General features: G+C 49.5%; 11 protein-coding genes across 11 annotated transcripts; 3 read left to right on the forward strand and 8 right to left on the reverse strand.

The window, feature by feature from the left end:
• Positions 1-453: 453 nt before the first annotated feature.
• Positions 454-1,852, reverse strand: N7471_009009 (putative integral membrane protein; the record flags this gene model as incomplete). The annotated part of the gene is made up of 5 exons (XM_057281728.1): positions 454-851; positions 927-991; positions 1,054-1,445; positions 1,497-1,607; positions 1,670-1,852. 5 exons carry the CDS (start codon positions 1,850-1,852, stop codon positions 454-456), a joined length of 1,149 nt encoding a protein of 382 aa, XP_057132611.1.
• Positions 1,853-3,652: 1,800 nt separating this feature from the next.
• Positions 3,653-4,991, reverse strand: N7471_009010 (intradiol ring-cleavage dioxygenase; the record flags this gene model as incomplete). The annotated part of the gene is made up of 3 exons (XM_057281729.1): positions 3,653-4,271; positions 4,354-4,678; positions 4,736-4,991. 3 exons carry the CDS (start codon positions 4,989-4,991, stop codon positions 3,653-3,655), a joined length of 1,200 nt encoding a protein of 399 aa, XP_057132612.1.
• A 1,023-nt stretch (positions 4,992-6,014) lies between these two features.
• N7471_009011 (uncharacterized protein) lies at positions 6,015-7,916 on the reverse strand (the record flags this gene model as incomplete). Its single annotated transcript, XM_057281730.1, has 5 exons — positions 6,015-6,945; positions 7,005-7,466; positions 7,522-7,575; positions 7,624-7,740; positions 7,795-7,916. 5 exons carry the CDS (start codon positions 7,914-7,916, stop codon positions 6,015-6,017), a joined length of 1,686 nt encoding a protein of 561 aa, XP_057132613.1.
• An 836-nt stretch (positions 7,917-8,752) lies between these two features.
• On the forward strand, positions 8,753-9,553 carry N7471_009012 (SDR family oxidoreductase; the record flags this gene model as incomplete). Its single annotated transcript, XM_057281731.1, has 1 exon — positions 8,753-9,553. The coding sequence occupies one exon, from the start codon at positions 8,753-8,755 to the stop codon at positions 9,551-9,553; it is 801 nt and encodes a 266-aa protein (XP_057132614.1).
• A 258-nt stretch (positions 9,554-9,811) lies between these two features.
• Positions 9,812-10,751, reverse strand: N7471_009013 (CAZyme family GH131; the record flags this gene model as incomplete). Its single annotated transcript, XM_057281732.1, has 4 exons — positions 9,812-10,180; positions 10,243-10,407; positions 10,457-10,593; positions 10,643-10,751. 4 exons carry the CDS (start codon positions 10,749-10,751, stop codon positions 9,812-9,814), a joined length of 780 nt encoding a protein of 259 aa, XP_057132615.1.
• Positions 10,752-11,416: 665 nt separating this feature from the next.
• On the reverse strand, positions 11,417-13,144 carry N7471_009014 (putative MFS sugar transporter; the record flags this gene model as incomplete). Its single annotated transcript, XM_057281733.1, has 2 exons — positions 12,861-13,144; positions 11,417-12,837 (listed from the first exon to the last, which is right to left on the reverse strand). The coding sequence occupies exons 1-2, from the start codon at positions 13,063-13,065 to the stop codon at positions 11,417-11,419; spliced, it is 1,626 nt and encodes a 541-aa protein (XP_057132616.1). The 5' UTR covers positions 13,066-13,144.
• Positions 13,145-13,986: 842 nt separating this feature from the next.
• On the reverse strand, positions 13,987-15,811 carry N7471_009015 (MFS transporter; the record flags this gene model as incomplete). The annotated part of the gene is made up of 5 exons (XM_057281734.1): positions 13,987-14,124; positions 14,183-14,296; positions 14,358-15,107; positions 15,176-15,538; positions 15,596-15,811. 5 exons carry the CDS (start codon positions 15,809-15,811, stop codon positions 13,987-13,989), a joined length of 1,581 nt encoding a protein of 526 aa, XP_057132617.1.
• A 529-nt stretch (positions 15,812-16,340) lies between these two features.
• N7471_009016 (uncharacterized protein) lies at positions 16,341-18,113 on the reverse strand (the record flags this gene model as incomplete). The annotated part of the gene is made up of 8 exons (XM_057281735.1): positions 16,341-16,427; positions 16,482-16,597; positions 16,652-16,679; positions 16,737-16,934; positions 16,996-17,210; positions 17,258-17,401; positions 17,453-17,799; positions 17,860-18,113. 8 exons carry the CDS (start codon positions 18,111-18,113, stop codon positions 16,341-16,343), a joined length of 1,389 nt encoding a protein of 462 aa, XP_057132618.1.
• Positions 18,114-18,833: 720 nt separating this feature from the next.
• Positions 18,834-19,203, reverse strand: N7471_009017 (uncharacterized protein; the record flags this gene model as incomplete). Its single annotated transcript, XM_057281736.1, has 2 exons — positions 18,834-19,103; positions 19,150-19,203. The coding sequence occupies 2 exons, from the start codon at positions 19,201-19,203 to the stop codon at positions 18,834-18,836; spliced, it is 324 nt and encodes a 107-aa protein (XP_057132619.1).
• A 1,812-nt stretch (positions 19,204-21,015) lies between these two features.
• N7471_009018 (DUF3632 domain-containing protein) lies at positions 21,016-21,876 on the forward strand (the record flags this gene model as incomplete). The annotated part of the gene is made up of 1 exon (XM_057281737.1): positions 21,016-21,876. One exon carries the CDS (start codon positions 21,016-21,018, stop codon positions 21,874-21,876), a length of 861 nt encoding a protein of 286 aa, XP_057132620.1.
• A 647-nt stretch (positions 21,877-22,523) lies between these two features.
• Positions 22,524-23,250, forward strand: N7471_009019 (uncharacterized protein; the record flags this gene model as incomplete). Its single annotated transcript, XM_057281738.1, has 3 exons — positions 22,524-22,641; positions 22,713-22,838; positions 22,952-23,250. 3 exons carry the CDS (start codon positions 22,524-22,526, stop codon positions 23,248-23,250), a joined length of 543 nt encoding a protein of 180 aa, XP_057132621.1.
• Positions 23,251-23,352: the final 102 nt, after the last annotated feature.

Below are 23,352 nucleotides of genomic sequence, written 5' to 3' on the forward strand. Positions count from 1 at the left end.
AGGCAAAATCGTTAACCTTTTCGCCTTTGCTTTTGCCACAAGTATCAGCTCACTGGAAATTCAAATTTGCATTTCGCAGTAATTGACTCATTTTCCCTTTGAAAATATAGCCATCAGACGTCCCATGCCGGTGGCAATGGCAACAGAGGACTGGACGGTCTAATGAAGCAAAACAACCTTGAAAGTATTGAGTAGTCTCCGGTCACTTAATTTGGTGGCTCCTCCGAACGGCGTAAAGATGGGCTCGCTTAAGCGCATCGCGATCGGCTGTTGACCCCGCAATGGCTGGACACACGGACTACCCCTGCATGAGAAAATTTCACCTTTTACGCGGAGTGTTAGAAAGAAGGAACAATGGGCATTTGATCTTGGACCGAAATACTGAATTGTCATAAATATATACATGAGAAGATTACTATGAAGGATTATGTAGGGCCTGGGCCTGCCCAGGCGTCATCCATTGTGCACGGACACGCGAACAGACCTCTCAACCTTCCACGCGGGTGCATCGGGGTCGTTACTATATGCAGCCAGCTCCAGGTCCTCCTCGCTGGAAATGTCTTTCTGTTGGTTCGTGGAGATGGTGGTCGTAACACCTGGGTATTCGTCGCTCCCTCTGCCAGTCCAGAGCTGGTGCGAGTCGTCGCCTGATATCTGTTTCGATGGCGCGGAGCGGTGGAAGCCGCCGGCGGGCTTGTTGGATAGGGGAAACGACTTTGGTGTGCGGCTTGGGTCATCGGAGGAGGAGTCGCGGAAGAAGCGGATCAAGGGGCGGAGTGTTGTTAGGCAGCCCGCCGTGATGCCGAGTCCGGCTTCGACGTTGGACCATATAGAGAGTTGGTAAGTGGCGTCTGTTGGGTGTTAGTGGAAGTGTCTGCAATGAAACGAGGTTCGTTGAAATCGAGAAAGAGAAGGGTGGTGCGTACATAGGAACTCGGGATCTTTGTAGGTGGTGATGTAGGGAATACGAATGATAACCGCAGCGCTCGCACTGTAGGTATGTTAGCATTTGCCACTGTGTAGATTAAAGACGACTGCTTCGGAATCACGAACATGCAACCGATACCCAAAATAACGGCCACGGCACACTTAGCGCGGAGATTCATGCGCAAGTCCCAGATCAACGCCACCGGAAGCAATCCGATAGTCAAGTCGGTAATAGCGGCTCCGACACTGTACAAGTACGCGATGCCGGCGAGGGCATGTTTATTCATGCACGAGCCATGAGCGCTAGGCTGCGCCCGGTTCCAGAAATAGTCGACGGGGGAGCATTGGAAAATGGTGACGAAGAAAAATATGAGGCCAACGGCAGTGGCCAGCGCCATAGCGGTGTAGAGGATGTAGGCGTGGATGCGAGAGATAGTGATTCGGAGGAGGGCGATGATGATGGATATTTTGGCGACGACGCAGGTCAATACGTAGAAGAGTTGGCCTATCCACCAGAACTGTTGGAAGTATGTGAGCTTGCGATCGGGATGCTAGGGCTGGGATCGTACTAGTAATGCGCGGTGGAAGTTGTCCGGGTGTTCGGTGAAATAAGCCAATTTCATCCCGAGTCCGTATTTACATCCGATAATTCCGCAAACGACAAAGACCGTGTTGAGGGCCTGCAAGCGAAGGGTTTGGCATTAGTTGTTGTTCGCATTGTGGAAGAAACACAGTGGCTCACCATGGCTATAACCATAATTCCATCATCCCAGCCCCAAGCACGAACCATTTGTGTGCGAACGAAGCATCTTAGGATAACGCTTAATAGCGAAATACCGAAGAAAACAGAAGTGACGATCAGAATCGCCCTGTTTCGGCTGTCATCGAAGGTAACCGTCTCGGCGCCCTCGATTTTAGTATCCATTATAAACGAGCAGAGGGCATGGGGATCCCATCCGCACCTAGAGGAAGCAAATGCCAAAAAGAATCAAACAGAAATGGGGAAGTCCATTGTTATATTTGAAGATCCGCATGCCCGGCTATTCTAGCTTCAATAAACCTCGACTTGTTGGCTCTAGACCCCAAGTTTTCCATTTCCACCTATGTCGTAAAGTCCTGAAGTGGGCATCTGTGCTGGAAAAGGTCAGAGCCATCTCTTGAGACATCAATCAGTCAATAATATCTCGCTAGTGGGGGCATATGGGTACTGGATCTTCGGGATGGGGTCCATTTTCAATAGATCGCCACACGAGTTGACGCAAAAGGGCCCGCAAGTTTGGGATTACCAACACCACGACCCAGTGTGGTGCGGCCCGGTAAATAAAAATTCTCAAAAATCTAGAATTAGGTATATTTTGTATCACTTGCCCATACAAAGTATACCTCGGCACATATACGCATGACATAAATATTCTTGTCCGGTAGTTGAGTATTATATACTGATATAATTAATCCTAATATTAGATCAATTGAGTTAGGCTTGTACTATATATTAGTACTCTTTCTGTTTCTTTAACTACTTCAAGGGTGAAGAAAATTCACATAGTGCCTAAGTATCGTTTGTATGGGAAAGTCATACAAAGATACCTACCTAGGTAATTCTAGATTTTGCATTTTGTGAGAATTCTATCTCCCCTCGGCCGTACCAACACTGGGCAGTTGTTGGTACGCTCGGGCACGGTTACAACGGGGATTCTCTTTTCGAATCATGGAGATTATGGGGAGATGGTCGTGGTGGCACAAGGTGTTTCGGCGTGCCGGGTTCCCTCCTCTTTGGGACTTCGGAGCCGCCCGTCCTGTAACAGTCAAATATAACCATGGAACAGGCGGGGATATGTAGCCACGGTAGCAGGGTCTGTAACAGCTAGAAAGCCCGGCGAGCTTTGATTGGTGGGAGCTTTTACGCCCAACCTTATATTTCGGCAAACACAACGTGTTTGAGGGTCGATTACCGAGGCCCATGGACGGGGGCTGAACTCTAATTGTGTTTCCGCCAACTGGACAACCTTAGTTTATGCAGAATTTCAGGTTTCTGCAGCTTGACATTTAAACTTAATCGTCTATCATATGCGACAATCGATAAAGCCGAGGCAGCTTGCACACGGCAAATCGAGCTGATTTGTCCAAACATAAGGCTCCAGGGCTACCTAGAATACTACCACCCTAAAGATATGTACTATGACAAACGACCTGCCCCATTGAGCCAACCACCATGCACCCCATCTTGAGAAAAATGCGCGTTTGACACTGCCAATGATCCGCGTAAGGTGCAGATGCTTAGCCCAACAAACCGAAACAAAAACCTTGTTGTACTCCTGATTTCGATGATTTTGGCGATCTTCAAAATCTGCCCGTCCGTGCGCGTCTACCTATTTACGCGCCATGTCCACCACGACCACTTTTTGGCCCACTCAGGAGTCAATATTTATTCGTGTTCGGTGCAATTCCGTCAAGCCCTACCTCGCGCGCCGGAATTTGGTTACCCTTTTATAAGTCACAGTGGTCTTCCTCAGGAGGGAATGATAAGAAAAATTGACAAATGGAAAATGTCGGTATGAAATGTGCTTAACGGCCCTATATACAATATCTGACATAACAGAAGTGTTTTACTTACAGTGCCTAGCAAACAGATGCACTGCCAGATTTTCCGAGGCGGATGTTCACTTTCCCACGATGGAGCGACATAGCTGTCAAGTTCTCCGAAAGCCTGATTGAGTACATTTCCTCAAACAGAGACACTAGACGAAGGGGATGCACTAGGCATAGCGGTACCACTAGGAGCAGAGCCAGAGGCACCGGCACCACCACCACCACCGCTACCACCTCCAAACGAGCTATCAGAATTCTGGTAGCCACCATCAGCATAGTGGTAGGCGGCAATACTGTAGTAATCGTTATCAGTGTAATCGGCGGTAGTGTTGATTCCGATCTGAATCCAAGCGAACAATCCATCGTCCAGGCCCTCACCGAGGTAAAGGTACTCCGGGAAGGGATCGTAAGCGCTATCAGCCTGCGCGATACTCCACATATCCTCCGCGTTGGAGGTGACCGCCTGCGTGTTAGTAGTGTAGGGGTATGTGTCCTCGACCGCAGTGCGGAGCACCTCGTTCCAGAACAGCTGTCCGATGTGTGCAACGCTACCGGTGTCGGCCTTGATGGTCTTGTTGGGGAGGAGAGTTGCGTTCAGGTGGGTGAGGAGGTGGGTGTGCGTCGCTCGGCCATCGTAGTGACCTGGAATGATGCTTTCGAATGTTGCGACGCCGTCGCGGTCGGTCTGCTGGATGCCGCGGAGGTAGGTTGAGTCCCAGCCGTCTTCAGCGTAGTTGCCTGAAACTGAGATTCCACTGTTCATGGTAAGGGTGGTTAGATATGTGCTTCGGTTTCAATGGCGATTTTCAGACACGAGGATCGGCATTGGAAGCTCACCTGTAGACACCGGTGGCATTGGCTTGCCAAATATCGACGATCGCTCCAGGAACGGGCTTGCAGTTATTCACGTCGATGTACTGCACCTCGAGGAAGACATCCACACCGTCCGAGTACAGCTCCTCCTTGACGTTCTGACGCACGACCTCACCCCAGACATAGTAGGGACCGTCGGTGATAGTGGGCGACAGAACAAAGCTAGTGTTGGCACCGAAGACGACCGACTCCGGGGTCGCAGGGCTGTAATCGAGAACTCCAGTGCGGTTGTGGTCGATAGCCTCCCACTTCTCAAGCGCCGCAAGATCGCGGCGCCATTTCTGGGGAACTTGAAACACGCATTAGTGCGGGTCTTATAGGTGATATGATCAAGGACCTGGCTCACCAGCAGTGATTCCACGCTTCTGGCGGAGTTTCTGGACGGTATTCGAGCGACGGGTGATGCTACGCTTGTTCAACTCGCGGGCGTGGAAGGTATTCTCGCAACCACCCAGGGACCGCTTAGCATGAGCAGCCATGACATCCCGGGTATGGATCTCATGTTTCAGGACGTGAGGATCGTGGTGCTCTCCGGGGTGGGCGATGACAGGAGCCGCCAGGCATGCAGCCGCAACAGCGAGGAATTTGGAAAGCTGGACCATTTTGAACAAGGCAGGATTGTATTGGTGGTTTCTGGACGACTGGACCTCATGGCTGCGACGGCCTGGATTTATATATTTTCGCGATGTTTCATCATCTCCGGACGCGTGTCGCTTTGAAGAAATACGGCACGCACAGCGAGCGGGATTACCGGTGTTCCTGCATGTTCAATGCTTTAGACTTGAGTGGAAGCAAGTCGGGGGCGCCTTCGACACAAGCTTGCTTGGCGCCGCGTCAACGCCTGATGAAAGCTGGTAGTTGGCAATCTCTGCTCCACGAGCTTATTCGATTTAGGGAAGATCGCCCAGGTTTAACGAATCACTGTTCATCAATTGGAAACATATTTCGTTGCTTCCTAATATAGCCCTACGGGCGAAGCTGATGGCTGATTAAGCGGAGCGTCAGGCCCCGAGGCCCCCTGGCTCCGAGCTCTTCACCCTTAGACATAGGGCGAGGTTGAGTCCCAAATCGGGGAGATCTTTTCGCTTGACGTTTGAAGCCTTGCTTGAGCCTGGTGAGGTAGATGTTGTATCTTATTGGAAGGGAACTCTACCCATGGAATGGATCTTGAGTCGATACTGCGCGCCAAGAAAATATTATCACCTCCAACGCAATGGTTGTCTTGGCGCAACGAATCTTGTGGGGCTGAGATGAGCCTTTGAATATTGAGAGCAAATTTGCAGTAGGGACCAATATCTACTAACTACATTTAGGAGCCACAGTTGCTAAACTTCACATATAACGAACAGGGCATATGCCATCGCAGGCAATAACATAGCCAGATGTACGCATTTGGTCTATACTCGAAAATGTTCACACCTATCTACTGTGCCTAATCCTGGTCGGCCTACTATCTGCTTTCGTCTTGAATTGTACGATTATGTGATTCCCGGGTAACTTGATAAATTCTAACCGAGCATCTAGTCAAATGAAACCCATATACATTATTCCGTATCATTTTGTTTTATGTAGCCGCATTCAGTGGTGAAGCGTGTCCACCAAATCCGCTCTAACAAAGTGGTCTATCAATCTTCCGTCTTGTCCGAGGCCTGCTCCTTTTCCGGGTCAATCTCATCACCAGGGTCAAACATCGCCTCACGCATGAATGGGCTTTGCCGCCGGATAGCCGGCCCCTGAAGTACCAGCACGACAGGCACAACCGATAGGGCAAGTCCGACAAAGCCGAGCAACGACCCAGCCCAGCCATAACCCAGGGTTTCGAAAAGCTGGAAAGACGCAAGAGGCAGGAAAGCACCAAAGGTATTACGCCCCAATGAAGCAGCTGACAACGCCGAAGCAGCGTACTTCTCATATGCATCCGTCAGATAGTTGACGACGGCCATGTAGATAGAATATATTCCCACGCCCGTACAGCCAATTCCCAGGGTCGGCACTATCCAATGAACAGAACCGTCCCCAACACTAGCCCAACCGTACCAGAAGAGCCCGGCCGCGAACAACAGACTGCCAGGTATAGAAGTATACAACCGGGCTTCTGGGATAGGTTTACCTGGATGCTCACGATTTCGGTTCGCGGAGTCGAGGTAGATCCAATCTTGGATAGGGTTGAGAACTGTGCCAATCACAGCTCCGACCGATATGGCCAGCTGAACTAGACCGGTCTGGAATGTTCCCCAGCCATAGTTTGAACTAAAGGTCTGGGCAACGCTCGAGAAGAAGAGGAAGAGAATTCCCCACGCGAAGCTGACCCATAGGGTGAAAAATATGACCACAGGCTCCGTGAGGAGCATCCGTGTAGGGCGCTCGAATGAAATCTGCACAAGCTTCAAGACGCTGGTGGTATCCAAATCCGCTTCGGCGTATATAGGGCGGCCGGTCTCCGAGCGGAGCTTTTTGGCACGTCTTTTTAATATCACATCTGCACGGGTCTCACGAAGAATGAACCAGAAAACCGGGATTAATCCAGCGTTATAGATGATTTGAATGTAGAAAATCCTAGATCTTTATCAGCAGTGTTCCACATATTACCAGCCAGGGTTGACACCACAACTTACCATCTCCACGGACTGCTTTTATGGATCTGTTGAATCGCTGCTCCGATAAATGGACCCAAAGCTATCCCAACCACACTTGTAAATCCAAATAAAGACATTGGTAAGCTCCGAGCTTTGGGGCCATACCAAACATCACTGATGCTACCTCCCACAATGTTGATAGACACAGAAGACGCGCCACCTCCAAAGAATCGAGTAACGACTAGGGTGGCAAAGTTTTGCGCAAAGGCCGAAGGAAATAGTGATACGACCAGAATGAAATATGCAATAAAATACCCGGGCATGCGCCCCGAGGATTCGGTCAATGGAACAAATATCAGGGGCCAGAATGCAGCGCCCATATTCCAAGAAGCTGTAGCCCATGCGAGGTTTGGAAAGGGCTCATTTTGAACATGGAAGCGTTGTTCCATGTATTTGTTTCCAGCGCCGTATGATCCAGCCGGCAGACCTGTCAGGATGGAACTGCAATGGGTCAGTATTGTTTCAGCCAAATGGGACCCGATTGGATGCAACTGACATGAAACAAATAGTCAGAGTGAGCACCCATTTATATGTTTTGCTCCAATTGAATCTGAGTTGTCAGTAAAAACCCGCGGAGCATCATTTCCTCGCGTCTTACGGGTTATCTGGGTCATCTGGGCCCTCCCAGGTATGTATCTCGATGTCCAGGCTGTCACGCAAAGGATGACGACCGACATGACCTATGTGACTATCTCGTTGGAAGAAGGAATGGACTCTACAACATTGTCAGTTGAGTCCCAATTTCTATAGGTAAGCTACTTGCGCATACCTTGAGAAAAACGAATCTTCAAACTTGTTATGGTGTAGGGAACTCGCTGTGGACGATCGATGTATATGCCCACCTTCTTGGACGGGCTGAGTAGGAGGGATTCCTTCGGCTTGGCCTTCCATACTGGGAATGGACGCAAAAAAATATATGTGTTAAATTACAGCCATGGAAGTGGCCGGGGAACTTCTTTTGTTCCTGATGCATTAGTCAATGACTCGATGTTTCAATTCTCTGCGTCTTGTCGTTTCCGTCATGACTTTTTAGGGCTCGTTCGACAACGTTTCTTTTTACACTTTTCAGCTATAAGACCCCACAGCACTCCCGTGAACTACCATGAAGGATTTCCGTATTTTTCCACATGTTAAATGTGTGAGAGGGATTGAACTTGCTGCCAATTCTATACTCCTCCTTGGCGTGTTAAAGTGGGGCGATGCCCCGCGTCCAGAGCTGACGGATTGGACATGCTCTGATCGAGAACATCCGATGCCAACGAAGGTATCTTCTAGAATTATCTGGCATAATTTGCAAGTGTCCGATGCCAATGCCAATCTGAAACGTGATGATATCGAACTACCTTGGAAGTTGATGGATGGACTGATACCGGCTTGGAGGATCCCTGTTAAGGTCATGATGTCACTGCCCCGCCGCCATCCGTCTCCACCAGATAGTCATAATTGAAGTCATTCGATGTTATTACTGGATATGCCAAGTTGGCTGGAACAAAGGGGGCCACATAACCTGATCAAGCCAGGCGCAGGAGGTCCTAACCCGGATATCTCTAGCTAAGGTTCTCTGATGTCAGTACGAGGACAAACCAGCCATGAAGTCATGGGAGGGGGCTAGACGTATTTAAGCCACCTTCTTGCCCCATGCTGTTTTAATTCCTCAAATACTCTAATCCTCCATTAAAACATACCCCCTCTCTCGACCCCCAAACCATCAAACCAACACTACCATAATGCCTATCCCCGTCCCCAAAGCCAACCGCCTCCTCGACCTCCTTAGCCTCAAGGGCAAGGTTGTTGTTGTAACTGGAGCCTCCGGAGCTCGTGGCATGGGTATTGAAGCCGCCCGCGGCTGCGCCGAGATGGGCGCCGATCTGGCCATCACATACTCCTCCCGCCGGGAAGGTGGCGAGAAGAACGCCAAGGAACTCTCCGAAGAATACGGCGTGAAGGTCAAGCCGTACAAGTGCGACGTGGGCAACTGGCAGAGCGTGGAAACCCTCGTGAAAGACGTGATCAAAGAATTCGGCAAGATCGACGCCTTCATTGCCAATGCCGGGCGCACAGCCGACAGCGGCATCCTTGACGGATCAGTGGAGGACTGGAACGAAGTCATCAACACCGATTTGACCGGCACCTTCCACTGTGCTAAGGCTGTTGGCGCCCATTTCAAGGAGCGCGGAACCGGCAGCTTCGTCATTACTTCGTCGATGTCAGGCCACATTGCCAACTTCCCCCAGGAACAGACCTCATACAATGTCGCCAAGGCGGGCACAATTCACCTTGCCCGGTCGCTGGCCAACGAATGGCGCGACTTTGCTCGTGTTAACAGCATCTCGCCCGGCTACATTGACACCGGGTTGTCCGATTTCGTTGAGAAGGATGTTCAGGACCTTTGGAACTCTATGATCCCCATGGGTCGCAATGGTGATGCGAAGGAACTCAAGGGTGCTTATGTTTACCTGGTCAGCGATGCCAGCACTTACATGACGGGCAACGATTTGCTCATTGACGGTGGTTACACTGTGCGGTAAATTATTCATTTTTGTACAATTACGAATTTCCATGACAACATAGTTTATTATTACCCAAATTCCCGAGTTAGATATTCTAAGAGCTCTATATTTACCCCGTTTAACGTATGACGTCATCGGCAAATCCAAAATTTGGATTGTTTGACAAGTTTGTCATGTTTGCGAGCTGTTTGTCTTCAACTCGAGGGCTGATCCCATTATCAACCAAATCAACCAACCTCCAGGCGCATCACAAATAATATTGAAGTAAGTTATGTTTCACGCAGGGCCAGCAATACCAGCCGTGATGGGAGCCTTCTCCACAAAGATCCCAGACCAAAACCAATCCTCCGCAGCCGCATTCAAGCCCCCATTCTCGAGCCGCAACTCGCCGATATGCCAATCCGCAGAGTCCGTCGAAGTCGACGCGTTGACAGCCGACACAACCTGCTTTAGGTCATTGGGCCCATTCGACGCCCACAGCCCAACAGTTTTCGCGTCGAAATCGATATCGTAGGCGAAGTTGTACCACTGCCCTGCTTCCAAGTCAGTCTCCCAGTGCGAGACTCCACCGACGCACCAACGGAGCGTATTGTCTTCGCCCGAGGCGCCGCTCGCGGTGCCGTATTTGAGCTCTGTGAAATGGCTCTGCGGTTGGGATACTTGTCAGCTGTTTGTTTCTTCGATGCCTTGGAACTGGGGAGGAATACCTCGAAGAACGCGATCTGATGCTCGAAGCTTGCGTTCGGTGCATTTATCTCTTCTGTCTTCAGCGAGAAATGGTAGAAGAGATGCCCGCTCCCAAGATCCGCCTTTGTCTGGGGGATGATCTCGGATCGTTCCATGGTTTGTCCATTCCAGAACGACGTGCCATCCTGACAGTTATCAGCTTCTAGTCCCCCCCGACCTTGGAATATGACCTACAATTGTGATCCGAATACCCTGTTGATCACTGGTATCGGCCGGGTTCTTGTGGTCAGGCGAGAGACTCAGGTACTTTTCCGTCGAAGCACTCCCGTGAATATACCACTGCCAAGCCCCGACTTGGTTAGACCACGACCCTTCTTGTGTGTTAGTGTTGATCAGCAGCAACTGCCGAGAGGCACTTACATTTATCGAAGTCCGCAACGGTCGTGGAGGCATTGAATAACCCGCTCCACAGGACTTCGCCAGCTTCGGCCACTATGGGGAGGGAGAGGAGCCATGCAGAAGACCGCATTTTGCTCAGATGGTTGCAGGTTTGCGTTATACTCCGCGATTTAGAGGTGTGGTCTGGTTGTTTCCGAGCGACGATAATTCCCTTCCGAGTGCCGTTATATACTTGTACCCATAAACAAGACCGGCTGAGCCGGATATAACACGGAGACCATGGAGACCATGAAACCCGCCCGGGGTTATTTGAAGTAAGACATTGACTGCTGGCGACAATTCCTTTGCATCCCTTGAGCCAATTTCATAAGCCCCAGTTCGTGGGAGTTCCGCAGCCAAAAAGTAAACAACACGGGTCCCGGTGCATTGTCTTCATTGTCTTCATTTTATTCAACCTCATACCCGTATTGGCGCAATTGACATCCTCAAGTGATCGGCAGGGGCCTCTCCAAATAAGCCACGGAAATAAGGTCTACACGATGAAACTCTTCAGCATAGCTTGAAACGGCGCCAAGTATGAGTGAGACAAAGGTCGGATCATCGGACCGACATGCCACTGCGAACCTACGCATTCACCTCACGATATAAATGAAAACATAAAAATAATAGGCAACCAAAAAAATCCTTCGTTTCATAAATCCATAATGACCGGTCGCTCAAGGGACACGGTCGGGAATCTTATTTACATATCCCGATAAACCAGCGGGACCCTCATTTCATATATTCGTGAATAGTTTACACCTTGGGCTTCTCAGCCGTGGCATCATCGCCACTTCCAACATCCTTGGAATCGATACCGTGAACCTCTGCAACGTGCATTCGGGGAAGCGAGCGAGCAATGCGGGGCGGATCGAAGATACTACGCGACTGCAAGAAGATTTCATCGATTTCCTCGAGGGTGCGGCCGTTAGTCTCCGGGAAGAGGAAGTAGACAGTCGGCACGATGGCGGCGTTCAGCACGGCGAAGATAATATAGTATTGCCAGTCTATGGTAGCGAAGCCGATGGGCGTGACCTCAGCGAGGAGGAAGTTGAACGTCCAGACAGCGGCGGAGGAGATGGCGCTGATAGATGCTCGGCATTGGAGGGGAGCGACCTCTGTAGCGTATAGGAAGGTTAAGCCTGAGTAACCGACCGTGAAGATGAATTCAAAGACGAAAAGGAATACTACGGCGCAGACCAAGCTGCCGGTGTTGTTTTGGAGGGAAGTAGTGCCAGCTAGGATGGCCATCGACACCGACATGCCGGCAGCACTCCACAGCATGAGCACGCGGCGACCGAGACGATCAATGGTGAAATAGGCCAGTAAGCCACCCAGCGGCTGTGTTAGGCACATGGATGCGGCGAGAATACGAGACTGGACGGGATCGAGCTTGAGATATTGTTCGAAGATGGTCGTGGCGTAGAAGGTGATGAGATTGATTCCACACATCTGCTGGAACATTTGCCCCATACAGGCGAGAACAGTGCGGTGGAACAGTCGCTGCTCGCCCATCTTCAGCATATCCTTCCATGAACCGGTTCCGGAAAGGGCTAGGGAGGTCTCGATATCGCGAATATCGAGGGTGATCTGTTCCGACTGAGGGTCCACGTCGTCGAGCGCGGCCATGATCTCCCGTGCCTCTTCCGTGCGACCTCTTTTCACTAGCCACCGGGGCGATTCAGGGAAGAGCATCACAAAGCACATGACCATAAGCGAAAGGAGGACCTGAAAGACCAAGGGGAATCGCCAGGAAACAGAGTTGGTCTTAACGAAGTAGAAGCCGAAGTCGACCCAGAGAGAGAAGGTGATACCGGCGCCGATGAAGAGACCGTCAGTCACTACGTGAGCGCCACGTTTGTTGGGCTTCGAGATCTCGGATTGCCAGACAGGCACGGTAGCGACATAGCCACCAGTGCCATATCCGAGGACGAGTCGTGCGACGATAAATTGTGCAAGGGAGAAGGAAGTTGCCATCAAGATAGCGCCAATCATCGAGATGAAGGAGGTGAACAGGATGACCTTCCGGCGGCCGAGTCTGTCACCGAATTGAATGCATGACAGCGAACCAAATATTCCACCAACAGTATATAGTGCGACGACCGTGCCTGGAAGAGCGTAGCATGAGAAATGAGTCAAGCGCTGGAGATACCAAGCATCTGGGGCTAATCCGCGCCCTGACTATGGCGATTGGGCTTACCTTGAATCGTAGAGTTATAGGTCTTCTCTGCGTCGGTTGCAGTGAGAGTGTTCATTTGTGGGAAGGTCTCGGAGAAGGATTGCAGGGTCAACAGACCTCCCATCACACCTTGATTGTATCCATAAGTCACAAAGGCCGGGCACACGACCAACCACATGATAGCCCTATTCAGCGAAGGGCCGCGGAGACCAAAATACGGCGCCATGGTGCAAAATTGGTATTGAAAAGAGGCGAATTCAAGATCTAGAGTTTGGAGATCATGCCACACCAATTGCCCCGCCAAACTGATGTGAGGTTGGATATAAACATCATATATACACTCATCTGAGTGTTGGACGGCGAACGCCGTCTACCGGACGATCGTGAAAATGGTGGAACCGAGCAGTACGTGGGGCAGCATACCCCGGAGCAACGAAGCGCAACTCCTATTGGCGAGGGTGTGGAACCGAAGACATATCGGGTCAAGTCTTCAAGAAGAGTGGAGTAGCAGTGCTCGAGAGCCATCAAACGGGAACATAATATTAGCTAAAAGTCTTGGTTTCCCCAGATTCCTCCGTCGCGGGATGTGATGATGGGTAATTCAAGCTGCATGCGTTATCCCGGGAAGCTTGGCTAAACCCCTGGGGCTCTGGTGAAAAGCTGGGGTAAACTGCCGTCCATCAGGGGATTTGCCGGGGCGTGCAGCATGTATGTCGCTTGCACATACGCTACGGTTTGCTCCACATCGGACCTGGCCGATGGAGACTTCTGCGACCACCTGTGCCTCGGGCCACGATAACACGAAGTGCGTGTCATGCATATTTGTCTTTTGGCGGGATATGTATTCGAATCGCTAGCCGAGATCTGATGTAATGGCTCCATAACTGTGGTCATATCAATTGCATAAAAACTGGACGATAAACAGCAAGAGAGTGATAACTCCCCGCCCCCTGTTCTAGAACGAGCGCCTCATGCTAGGAATCCCAAGATGTTGTCAAATAAGGCTTGTCCACTTGATAATACCACATGGGCCTATATGAACATACTATGTTGGTTGAAATAACGAATAGAATATATCGGATGAAATTATCGCATGATCCCGCTTGGCCTCTGCTCCATGGGCCATGAATATGTCGCAACTTGACAGTCATTCTTCCTTCACAGTAAACTTACTCCATGATCGTATCTTTGGCCCATATATGAAAAACACAATGGGCACAGGGAACAACGCGGCAGTCAGACAACCTAGCAAGGTCATCGCCCAAGCGACGCCCAAATTGTGAAACTATATTGCATTGCGATCAGCCTAATTCTTGCAGCGCCAATAATGGGACAAAACACACCAATGCAGATGCGAACATCGGAAATCCAGCCCCCAGCCATGAACGAAAGAAAGAGTTGGCTGCCATCGCAGAGTTTGCATACATGGGATACACATCAACGATATAGTTAAGGCCCTGGCAATCACCGTGAGTATTTGTTTAGTGGCCTGGACATTCAAATGGGGGATAATAATACCTGCAAGAAAATCAATAGTACCCCGGACCCCAAGAAGCCCCCAGATACGACCTGCGGAACCCAAGTGATGTGCGGATTTGAAGTCCAGCCAAACCAAAACATGCCCGCGGGCAACAGGATACCTCCAATAACCATAGGAATCAACCGCTCCTCTGGCTGAACTCGGCCATTGCGAAGGATGAACGTTCTATACCGCGTCAATGAGAACGCAATGATAATTAAACAAGCGCAAAAGACACCACATATAACAGCGACAAACGGCAATGCTCCAACGCCATCATTCCATCCACGCTCTTCTTGGAACGAGATCGGGTAGGCCACGAAACATGTGTACAGAAATCCATAGATAAAACCCACGTACAGGGTAATAAGCAGAAGAATGGGTTCCTGCACAAGCATTTGAAACGGGCGCAGGAGATATTGTACCGCAATATTCTGGAAACTCACTATCTTCTCTTCTGCTTTTGCATGGAGAGCCCAGTTCTTGGTTTTGGTGCGCAGTCGCTTGGCGCGTTGCGTAAGCAACGTCCCCTCGAACGTCTCGGGGATTATCAGGACTCCGATTCCAGCGATGGCAAATGCCCAAATAGCTGTAATGTACTCCGTCCATCGCCAGCCCAGGTAGGACATTGTTACGAACCCCCCGATGATTGGTCCAGCAACCGGGCCGATGAAGGTTGCCGCGGCGAAGATGGCCATTGCAATCCCTCGCTCCACGGGCTCGAACATATCGGCCAAGATACCGGATACCTAAGCAAGGAACGGAATCCAATGAGCGAGATTCAATGCGTAGGTTGGGAACAATGCAGCAGACTCACAATGGCAAGAGGCGCGCTTGCAAAAAGCCCGCCCAGAAAGCGACATATGAAGATAGTCTGCAAGTTCTGGGCTACCGCGACGGGGATCTGAAATATTGCGAACACAAACATGCCCAGAAACATCGGTCGCTTCCGGCCGTACAGTTCAGACAGGGGACCGAAAATAATAGGGCCAAAGGCGAAACCCAGGACGAACAAACTGACAGCTAACACCATGACTTCTGGTGAGACGCCGAACTTTTTCGCCGTCGGTTTTGTTGCTGTGCTGAAGACCGAAGAGCCGAATGTAACGCAGATTGTCATCATTCCTAGCATTATCGTGATCACCCACTTTCTCCATGTGGGGAAATTCTTGGGCATATCCTAGAATCGTATTAGAGGAGCTGTACAAACTCGAAGTAGGGCAATCGGATGTCATGCCGGATCATCCGGGCCATCCCAGTCCACGATTTCACTTTCGTTCTCATTTGGAGATCTCTCGGGCTTGTTCTCTGCAGAGCCCCTGTTGCTTTCTAACGCATCGGCCACGTCGTATGTGTCGCCATCGTCGAACATGGTCCGCAGGCTAGTCGAATCATGTGCTGATTGACGGGTGTTGTGCGGGGACAGGGAGGTTTGGGTCTCTTTGTTGGCCATTATAGAGGCAATCTGGTTCGCGTTCAACGGAGAGTAATAGTTGATGACAGGTGGTTCGTTCGTGGTGTAGCAACTGTGAGCACTGAGTAGAAGCTCACCATGGGCCCGTTCATATATGCGTTGCAAGCAATACTGGAGATCTACACTGTTGAAATAGATCGCTTAACGCCATTTGTGTCCTTCTTGTACCCCACAACAACAGATTATTTGTGATCTTGCAAAACGTCATGGCATCCATCCATCGGCGATGAGCTGAGTCATGCATGATATTAACGACGACATGGTTACGTATTCTCGAACGAAAGTTGTCCGTATAATCAAGGGCGGTGTCTAGCCTAAAGCAAACGGTCCTGGGAATGTGGTTGCGTGGAGGTGGATATATATTATTCAGGTACATATTCGAACATTTGATTTAAATATAAATCGTATGCAGGCAAATAATGACCCTTGATGTTGACATTGTCGATATGAATTCAGCAAAAGGGACACCGATCTATGCTGAAAGTTTTGTACACCGAGACCTTGGGCCTCATCCACTTCTCGCAGCACACGAAAAGCTGGCACCACTTGAATCATCGTGAATTGCCTTACCAGACACCCAGAGACCCATGCCGCACTTTATGAAAATTAGCTTTTGATCAATGGCCCGGAATTGGCAGATTTGACATACCAAGCAAGCACCAATCCCCACAATCACCAGGTTGATAGCAGTCAGGGCCATCTTTTTCCAGGAAGCCCCATACTGGCCTCGATTCAGAAATAGCCAGAATATACCGCTCAGGCCATCTTTTATTCAGGTCAGCACTATAAACAGTCTGTTGTAGACTGAATATCACTCACAAGTAAACCAGCTAGCAAAAAGGGAAGTCTACTCGGTGGATGCATGTTAGTAGCTGTCCCACTTGCAATTCCCGGCGACACTCACGATCAGACTCAACAAAGTATTGAACACAGGGATTGCCTCGGAAATAATCCAGGCTATCACCCATAACACAAGCGTAATCGCAACCCAGGACCCGACCGAAAAGAATGTGCGCTTCTTCATGTGATCAGTGCCCCGGAACAGACGGACGTAAATATATTTTGACGCGACATGCCCGTTGATGACACCGGCTATGACAATCTACAGTATGAAGTTAGGAACTTTATATTCAAAGTAGAAACATGTGCCAGAAATCTCGCACCGTGGGAATAGCAATTCCATATGCAATCTTTGCTGTTATCGGCTTTGTCGAGCTCAGGGCTGGTGATTTCACATCATTCCCACCGTAGATGTATATAACAACAGCAGCTATAACATACATACTTGTATCGGTTATCTGGAGCATGTATAGTGTCTTGGGGTAATCTGTCGGAGTTTCCATCTCTGAAATAAAGCCAAAGAAAGCCACATGGCCAGCTAGATGCTAATTAGTGGGAAGGTCCGGCTAATCGATTGGTACTTACCATAAGCAAATACAATGTTTGTCACGGCCAGGAACCCCTTTGACAGACTGACTGATGTAGTCGCGTCTACCTTGCCGTCACCCGGGCGCTGGATAGCAATGGCGATCATAGTAATCAGTAGTGCAGCGAGGATACTTGCGAAGGCTATGGTAGTTAGCAAGAAGCTCATTGCGAAAAACGTGTCGATATACATACAAGCAAACGAGAACCAGGAGACCTTGCGAAGAGTTCGAGGCAAGGCAAAGATGAACGAGACGATCAAGCCAACGATCCCAAATACAATCGAACAGGTCCCATGATCTGTAATCGTATCCATCATGACACTGAAAGTCAAGATATGACTGCCCATGACGAAGATAAGAAAGAGCAGCTGAGCCGTTCCCAAGAGCTCTCTACCAAAGCGAGCTAGACCAAGGGGATGGAACATCACCTCCCCAGCGTCTCCCATACTATGTACTTGCGGGTGTCGGAGTTTGAATTGGCCGATCACATATCCAGTATAGGTAGCGACTATACCCAGTCCGACAATGAGAATGACTCCACTGGAAAGCTGTTAGTATATCGGTATGCTGAACGTTAGCTGGAAGTAGCAGAAAGCGTACGGAACAAGGCCTAGGACTGCCATAGCTGATGGAAGAGACAGAATACCGAGGGAGATGGTTTCTGCGATCATGATCATGCCGCACTGCCACCATTGTAACGTCCGATACTTGATTTCGGCAAATTCTTCATCCCCGAATGGGTCTGCAAGATGGGAGATCACATCTTCCGATCGATTCTCCTCCTTTTTTTCTATTGAATCACTCCTTCTGTCGATGTCACGACTTGAAGTAGCATCATGATTAGAATCTGCCATGGCAGTGGCCAGGGTCACTGTTTAGAGCTTCTTAGCGATCGCGACCACTGTCAGCTATGATTAAGAGAAGAGATAGATGTCCAATGCCTGGAAGTGATAGAATGCAATCACAATTTTGGACAATCACCTCGATTTTGGCTGTAGATTGGTGATGTCATACTGCGGGGAAAGCTTTACGGAGTTGGAATCCGAAGGATAGCAATTGGAGATGGACTTCTTTAGTGTAGCAGAGCAGGTAAAGATCTACATCTGAAATGAGTGCTCAGAAGAATGGTGTGCGCTAAAAAAAAAAGCCAAAGATCGAAGCAAACGCTTGGTTGCGCCACTTAATAGCCCAATATGGAGATCACACCTTGCGATGCTTTTCTGGTACAATCTCGTGTTAATGTGAACATGATTCGCTGCTGGAGTCATCAGAAATACTTCTGGAATTTCCTCTCGTCGGTTTTCACATGCGATACTTTCCGATTGTATCCGAAATTGGACCCAACGTACCTGAAGTGGATATATATCTGGTTGTCATGTCACCCCATACTGAAATGAGTGTTGATCCCACTCTACGCGCCAAGTTCACGACCATCACATCACGACCATCACAGCCTGAATACCATATTTATCCAAACCGTCCAGCCGACGAATACTGAGCACAGTGCGACGTTAATATTCCCTCTCAGGCGAATTCATTAAGTGTGTGGTCTTCCGAACCTTCCGTTAAGAGCGTCATCGTCTCTTCAAAAGCTCCACATCCTCGCGATCCACCGATATTTTAATGCTTTTCATGATGCGATCTTTTGCTGGAGAACAAACCGTCCGCGACCCCGGAGATTTCGCGTTCGCTCGGTCGGGGTGTAGTGTGGTTTTATGATTGATTCGTGACTTGGACGCGTGGTCGGTATAGGCCAGTCCGTTCTCATCCACATAGGCTGGCACGAATGGTTTCATCAATGGCGCCGTGAGCACCAGAAAGCCATAGTTTAATTTCTCGAGGAACTAGTAACAGAAATCTAAGAAACCGCGGTGAAGCCCTGGTACTCACCAGGATGAACAGACTTTCACTGATCCGCCAAAAGGCTGCCAAAGATAATGGCATATAGCCTTTTCGATGACCGACTGTGCTGCCCGGATTCGAAGGTACTTAGATGTAACTGAAGCAGTCAGAGGGACAAATTCGAATATTGGATCACTGTCACGGAGACGTTGGGACTGATCGATATCCTGTCAAAGGTAAGATATACGTTAAACGTGCCGGTGGGCATCAAATCTACAGAATCTTCTAGTGGAAGCTCTCCGAAATAGGCATATGCGATTGTCTTAAGGGCTTTGTGTATCTTGGATAAGTCCTCCTCGCTAAGGGCAGAGTCAGCAATTCCCAATTAAAGAAGCGTATAAGAGTTTGCTTACAACTCTGACAATGGGGAGACTTGAGTTTTGAACCTGGACTTAAGTTCCTTTTTTCTGGTCTTCCAGCTCTTTTGTATGGGCCTTGAATAGCGTCAGGGTTCCTTCTGTATCGTCCTTGGCATCTTTTTGAGCTGAGACTTGGCCCTGCAGTTGTCGAATCTTCTGTTCGCCCAATTCGAATTTCGCAGCCGTGACCTTCTCATTCTGCTTCATTAGTTCCTGTGACTCATCCTCTAGTTTCTTTTTCTCTGTTGCTATGGCTTTGTCATATCTAGCGATCGCCCTCGGCCTTGAATCGCTGCTTCTCCCCTTCCAATTGTTTGCTTTCTTGATCAAGCGTTTGGCGAGAATGCTCAAGAGAGGTCTTCTCGTCGTTGAGCTGATTTTGCAGCTCCACCAATCGACGCTGTTCTTCCTCAGCCATACGGACTCTTCATTCTTGGAATGCTCTAGTTCCCTAACTTTTGCGGAAAGGCGTTGTATCTTCTCGTCTTTCTGCAGCAGCTCTCCTTATTGTAGGACTCCAGGAACTTGATCAATGTGACTAGGCGTTCAATAGGTTCTCGAGGAACTCGCTGGTCAGCGCCTTTGTGGCTAGCTTCGTCACTACTGTCCTCAGTCACTTCGATATTACCGAGTCGTGCTTGACGTCGTCTCTGTCGGCGTAATTGCCGTGCCTTTCACTTTATCCCCCATATCGACTTAGGAGCTAATTTGCTCTCAAACATCGAGTGGGCCTGAGTTACTTGCACATCCTGCGATGACTCGGAATGACCGTTCATAGCGATAAGCGACTTCGTCAGACGCGCCAAAGGAGAATTTCTCTTGTGCGGAACCATGAAGTGGATATGAATGAATCCGCAGGGCGACTTCGACAAACCAGTTATCATGGAAGAGCTATGGCTTTATGTATTCTCTAATCGGTAGAAAATCAAATAAGTTCTTTATGTGTCAGTTTCGTCTCGATCAGCACTTCAAGAGGCAGGAGGGCATCCCACCTGCCTTCCGATACGCCTGATATTCTCGCGTTGATGGGGTTTTTCTTTACTTCTTGGATCTATGCATGTGATGTGCGAACCAATCATGCATTTAAACGTCCATGCTTTTGAAAGGCCAGGTGGGCATTTCGCTATTTCCCGTGCGGCTTATTTGTCACTCCTTGTCCGCGCCCGGGCGTTTCTGGATGATCGGCATACCATTCATCATTGGCTGCCTAATGATGTCACTCTCGGCACATGGCTATTGTTGCAACAGGACGGATGAATATACTGAGCCTCCTCGATCGTGATCGGGGTAGTTGTGTGACTCTAGTTCGGATTTCTGCTGCCTAGTTGTCACTCTTCGAAGTTTCCGATATTGCGACCATTCCGCACTTTCTTTCCTCGAACATAACGCAACCATCACATCACCCGTTCCAGCAGCGCAGCATAGTGACTGTTCATCCCCCAAACACTCAAAGACGCAAAAATCATTCCTTCAAGAGCCCTCACGCTCCGTCACCATGAACACCAGCATTCAAGAACTGACGTGCAAATCGGTCGAGCTCGACGGCTTCGGCTCTGCCGCCGACGACGCTTGGTTCGACCAACACACTGCACCTATGGACGGCGAGGAAGAGACTGGGGCGCATCCCCATCAAGCTGCGGCTCTCAAAGCTTACCTAAAAGGCGACCTCAAGCCATCCGAGACAGCTGCCGCCATGACCAAGCCTCATGACTCCGAGAAGAAGACCGACCTGCGCGGCCGCGTACTGGGCATAATCGAAGACGCGCTTTTTGAACTGCCCCAAAGCCACACGCCCGCCCTCGTTGACCTGCTAAGGGAACTTAGCCAGCTACCAGACGAAGAGGACGGCGGCCCAGTCTGGAAAAGTCTCAGGAGCCTCGGCAACTCGTGGTCAGATGGATGGAAGCAGAGCCACTGGCGCAAAGCGTTGGCGACACGGGATCCAGCCACAAGAGCGAAGAGGCGCGAGGCCCACGTGCACCTGGCTTTTGTGGAGGCATCTTGTGCAATGGCTGCTCCGGGACCGAATGCTGAAGATGGTCTCTTGCCACTGAGCTGGGGCTATGAGTGCATCTCCGAGGCGCTCGAATGCCAGGATGCAGTGTGGGATTTTGAGGTACCTGCTGCAGCGGTGTGGATCAAGGTAGCCGGGAAAAGACTCAGAGAGGGCGCGAAGAAAGGTGAGAAGTCCTGGGCGTTGGAGAGAGAGGGGAGGCTTTGGACGGCGGGATCGATGAGCATAGATCGGTGGAATTTCTGGTTGAAAAGACTCGAGCAGATTGAGAAGATTGGCAACGTCATCTCGACAACCGCGAGTGAAGGCGTGTGGGATGCTCGTGCCCAGGGTAAGGAATAGTTGATGGCTTAGCCTATAGACTTAGCGTTAGAGTAGCAGTAAGTCTGGATTGTAAGATTGCTTCTCGACGGCCTTGGTGGCAAATTGCACATGTGCTAGACTTCTCCCGTGAAACAATCGCTGATGAAGTCGGATTCTAGCTAACAAGCTAGAAGATACATTGTGAGATTTCTCATTGGCCAAACCATGCCTCTCGAGTAGCGCAGTAGATCGTTGTGGAGCGGGTTAACTCGCCTTTGAATCTATTGCCGGGCCCACCAGACTATCGAAAACTAGCAATCACTAGTATCATGAATTGAAACACTCAACAGCGTATATGTATAGCCGTGTGGATCATTCTATTCAACAATGATTGCATGGATGTTTTTTTTTTCAGCTCACCCTCCACTCTCCAAACCACTTCTTTGATCGTCAGATAGATATCAATAGTGCCGTAGATCATATTCCAGACCATTGGATTAGCTATTCACATGGGCATCAAGTCATTACGAGAAAGAACTCTTGTCAAACCCATAAATAGTCGCCTCTTATCCGACATCTGACTCGGAATGCCAGCAGATTACAACAATTGATACCTTTTATACTCAATCCATCAACATTCGTTGATCGCCATATCTCAATCACGTTTCCTATCTCTTGAAGTCACAATGAAGCTTTCAGCACTGCTCGCAGTTTCAGCGGTGCTTGCAGAGGGAGTTCTTGCAATCAATTGCAAGGATGGATTGAATTACTGTGGCAGGTCGATCAAGCTCAAGAACCCCGCATGTATGGAAGCGCATAAACTATTGAGTACATGTCCATCAAGGATCTTTGGATGTGCTAACTTTGAATCTCAGACGACGAAGAATATCATGACAGAGATCTTGTTCATTGCCAGAAAGCACCCGACAACCTCCGTCGTGTGGAGATATGCTATGGGGGATGCATCGAGGCCCCCGACGGTCAGAGTGACTACTGTGCGCGTAAGTCCCAAAATTTTGCCCCCTCCTTTCCTCTCATCTTTTCTTTGCGTAATTCCCTTTGCCGGACTTTTCCCTTATCCATCTACCCTGGCTAAAAGCTAATTTGACCACAGCATTCGGTGGATTCATCATGACCACTGCTACAGAAAACTGCGTCGAGTTAGCGGACGCCATTCATCGCGACCAAATTAAAGCGGCTGAGAAAAAATCAAAATCGGTAGCTAAAGTCTGGCGCCTGGAAGCTGATTTCGCGTTTTTCAATTCAATGACTATCTGCGTGCTTCTGTCAGGGGACGCAAACAAAGGCAGAAGCGAAGAGGCTGTTTGGGAGCAGGCATTCAATTTCTATAAGGATGCGACAGTGAGGCTCCAAAATGATTTGAAAGAGCTGAATAAGGAACAAAAGAACTAGTATGGGGCTTTTTTGAAATGAATACATGGTGTCTTAGCATACATTCGAGCTATGAAAGCTAATTCAGGCACCCATCTTCTGCTGTTCACCCCGAACTACTTC

This window comes from Penicillium samsonianum (genome assembly GCF_028829775.1).
Source record: "Penicillium samsonianum strain IBT 33392 chromosome Unknown utg000005l_segment0_segment0, whole genome shotgun sequence".
Classification (NCBI taxonomy): Eukaryota; Fungi; Ascomycota; class Eurotiomycetes; order Eurotiales; family Aspergillaceae; genus Penicillium; species Penicillium samsonianum.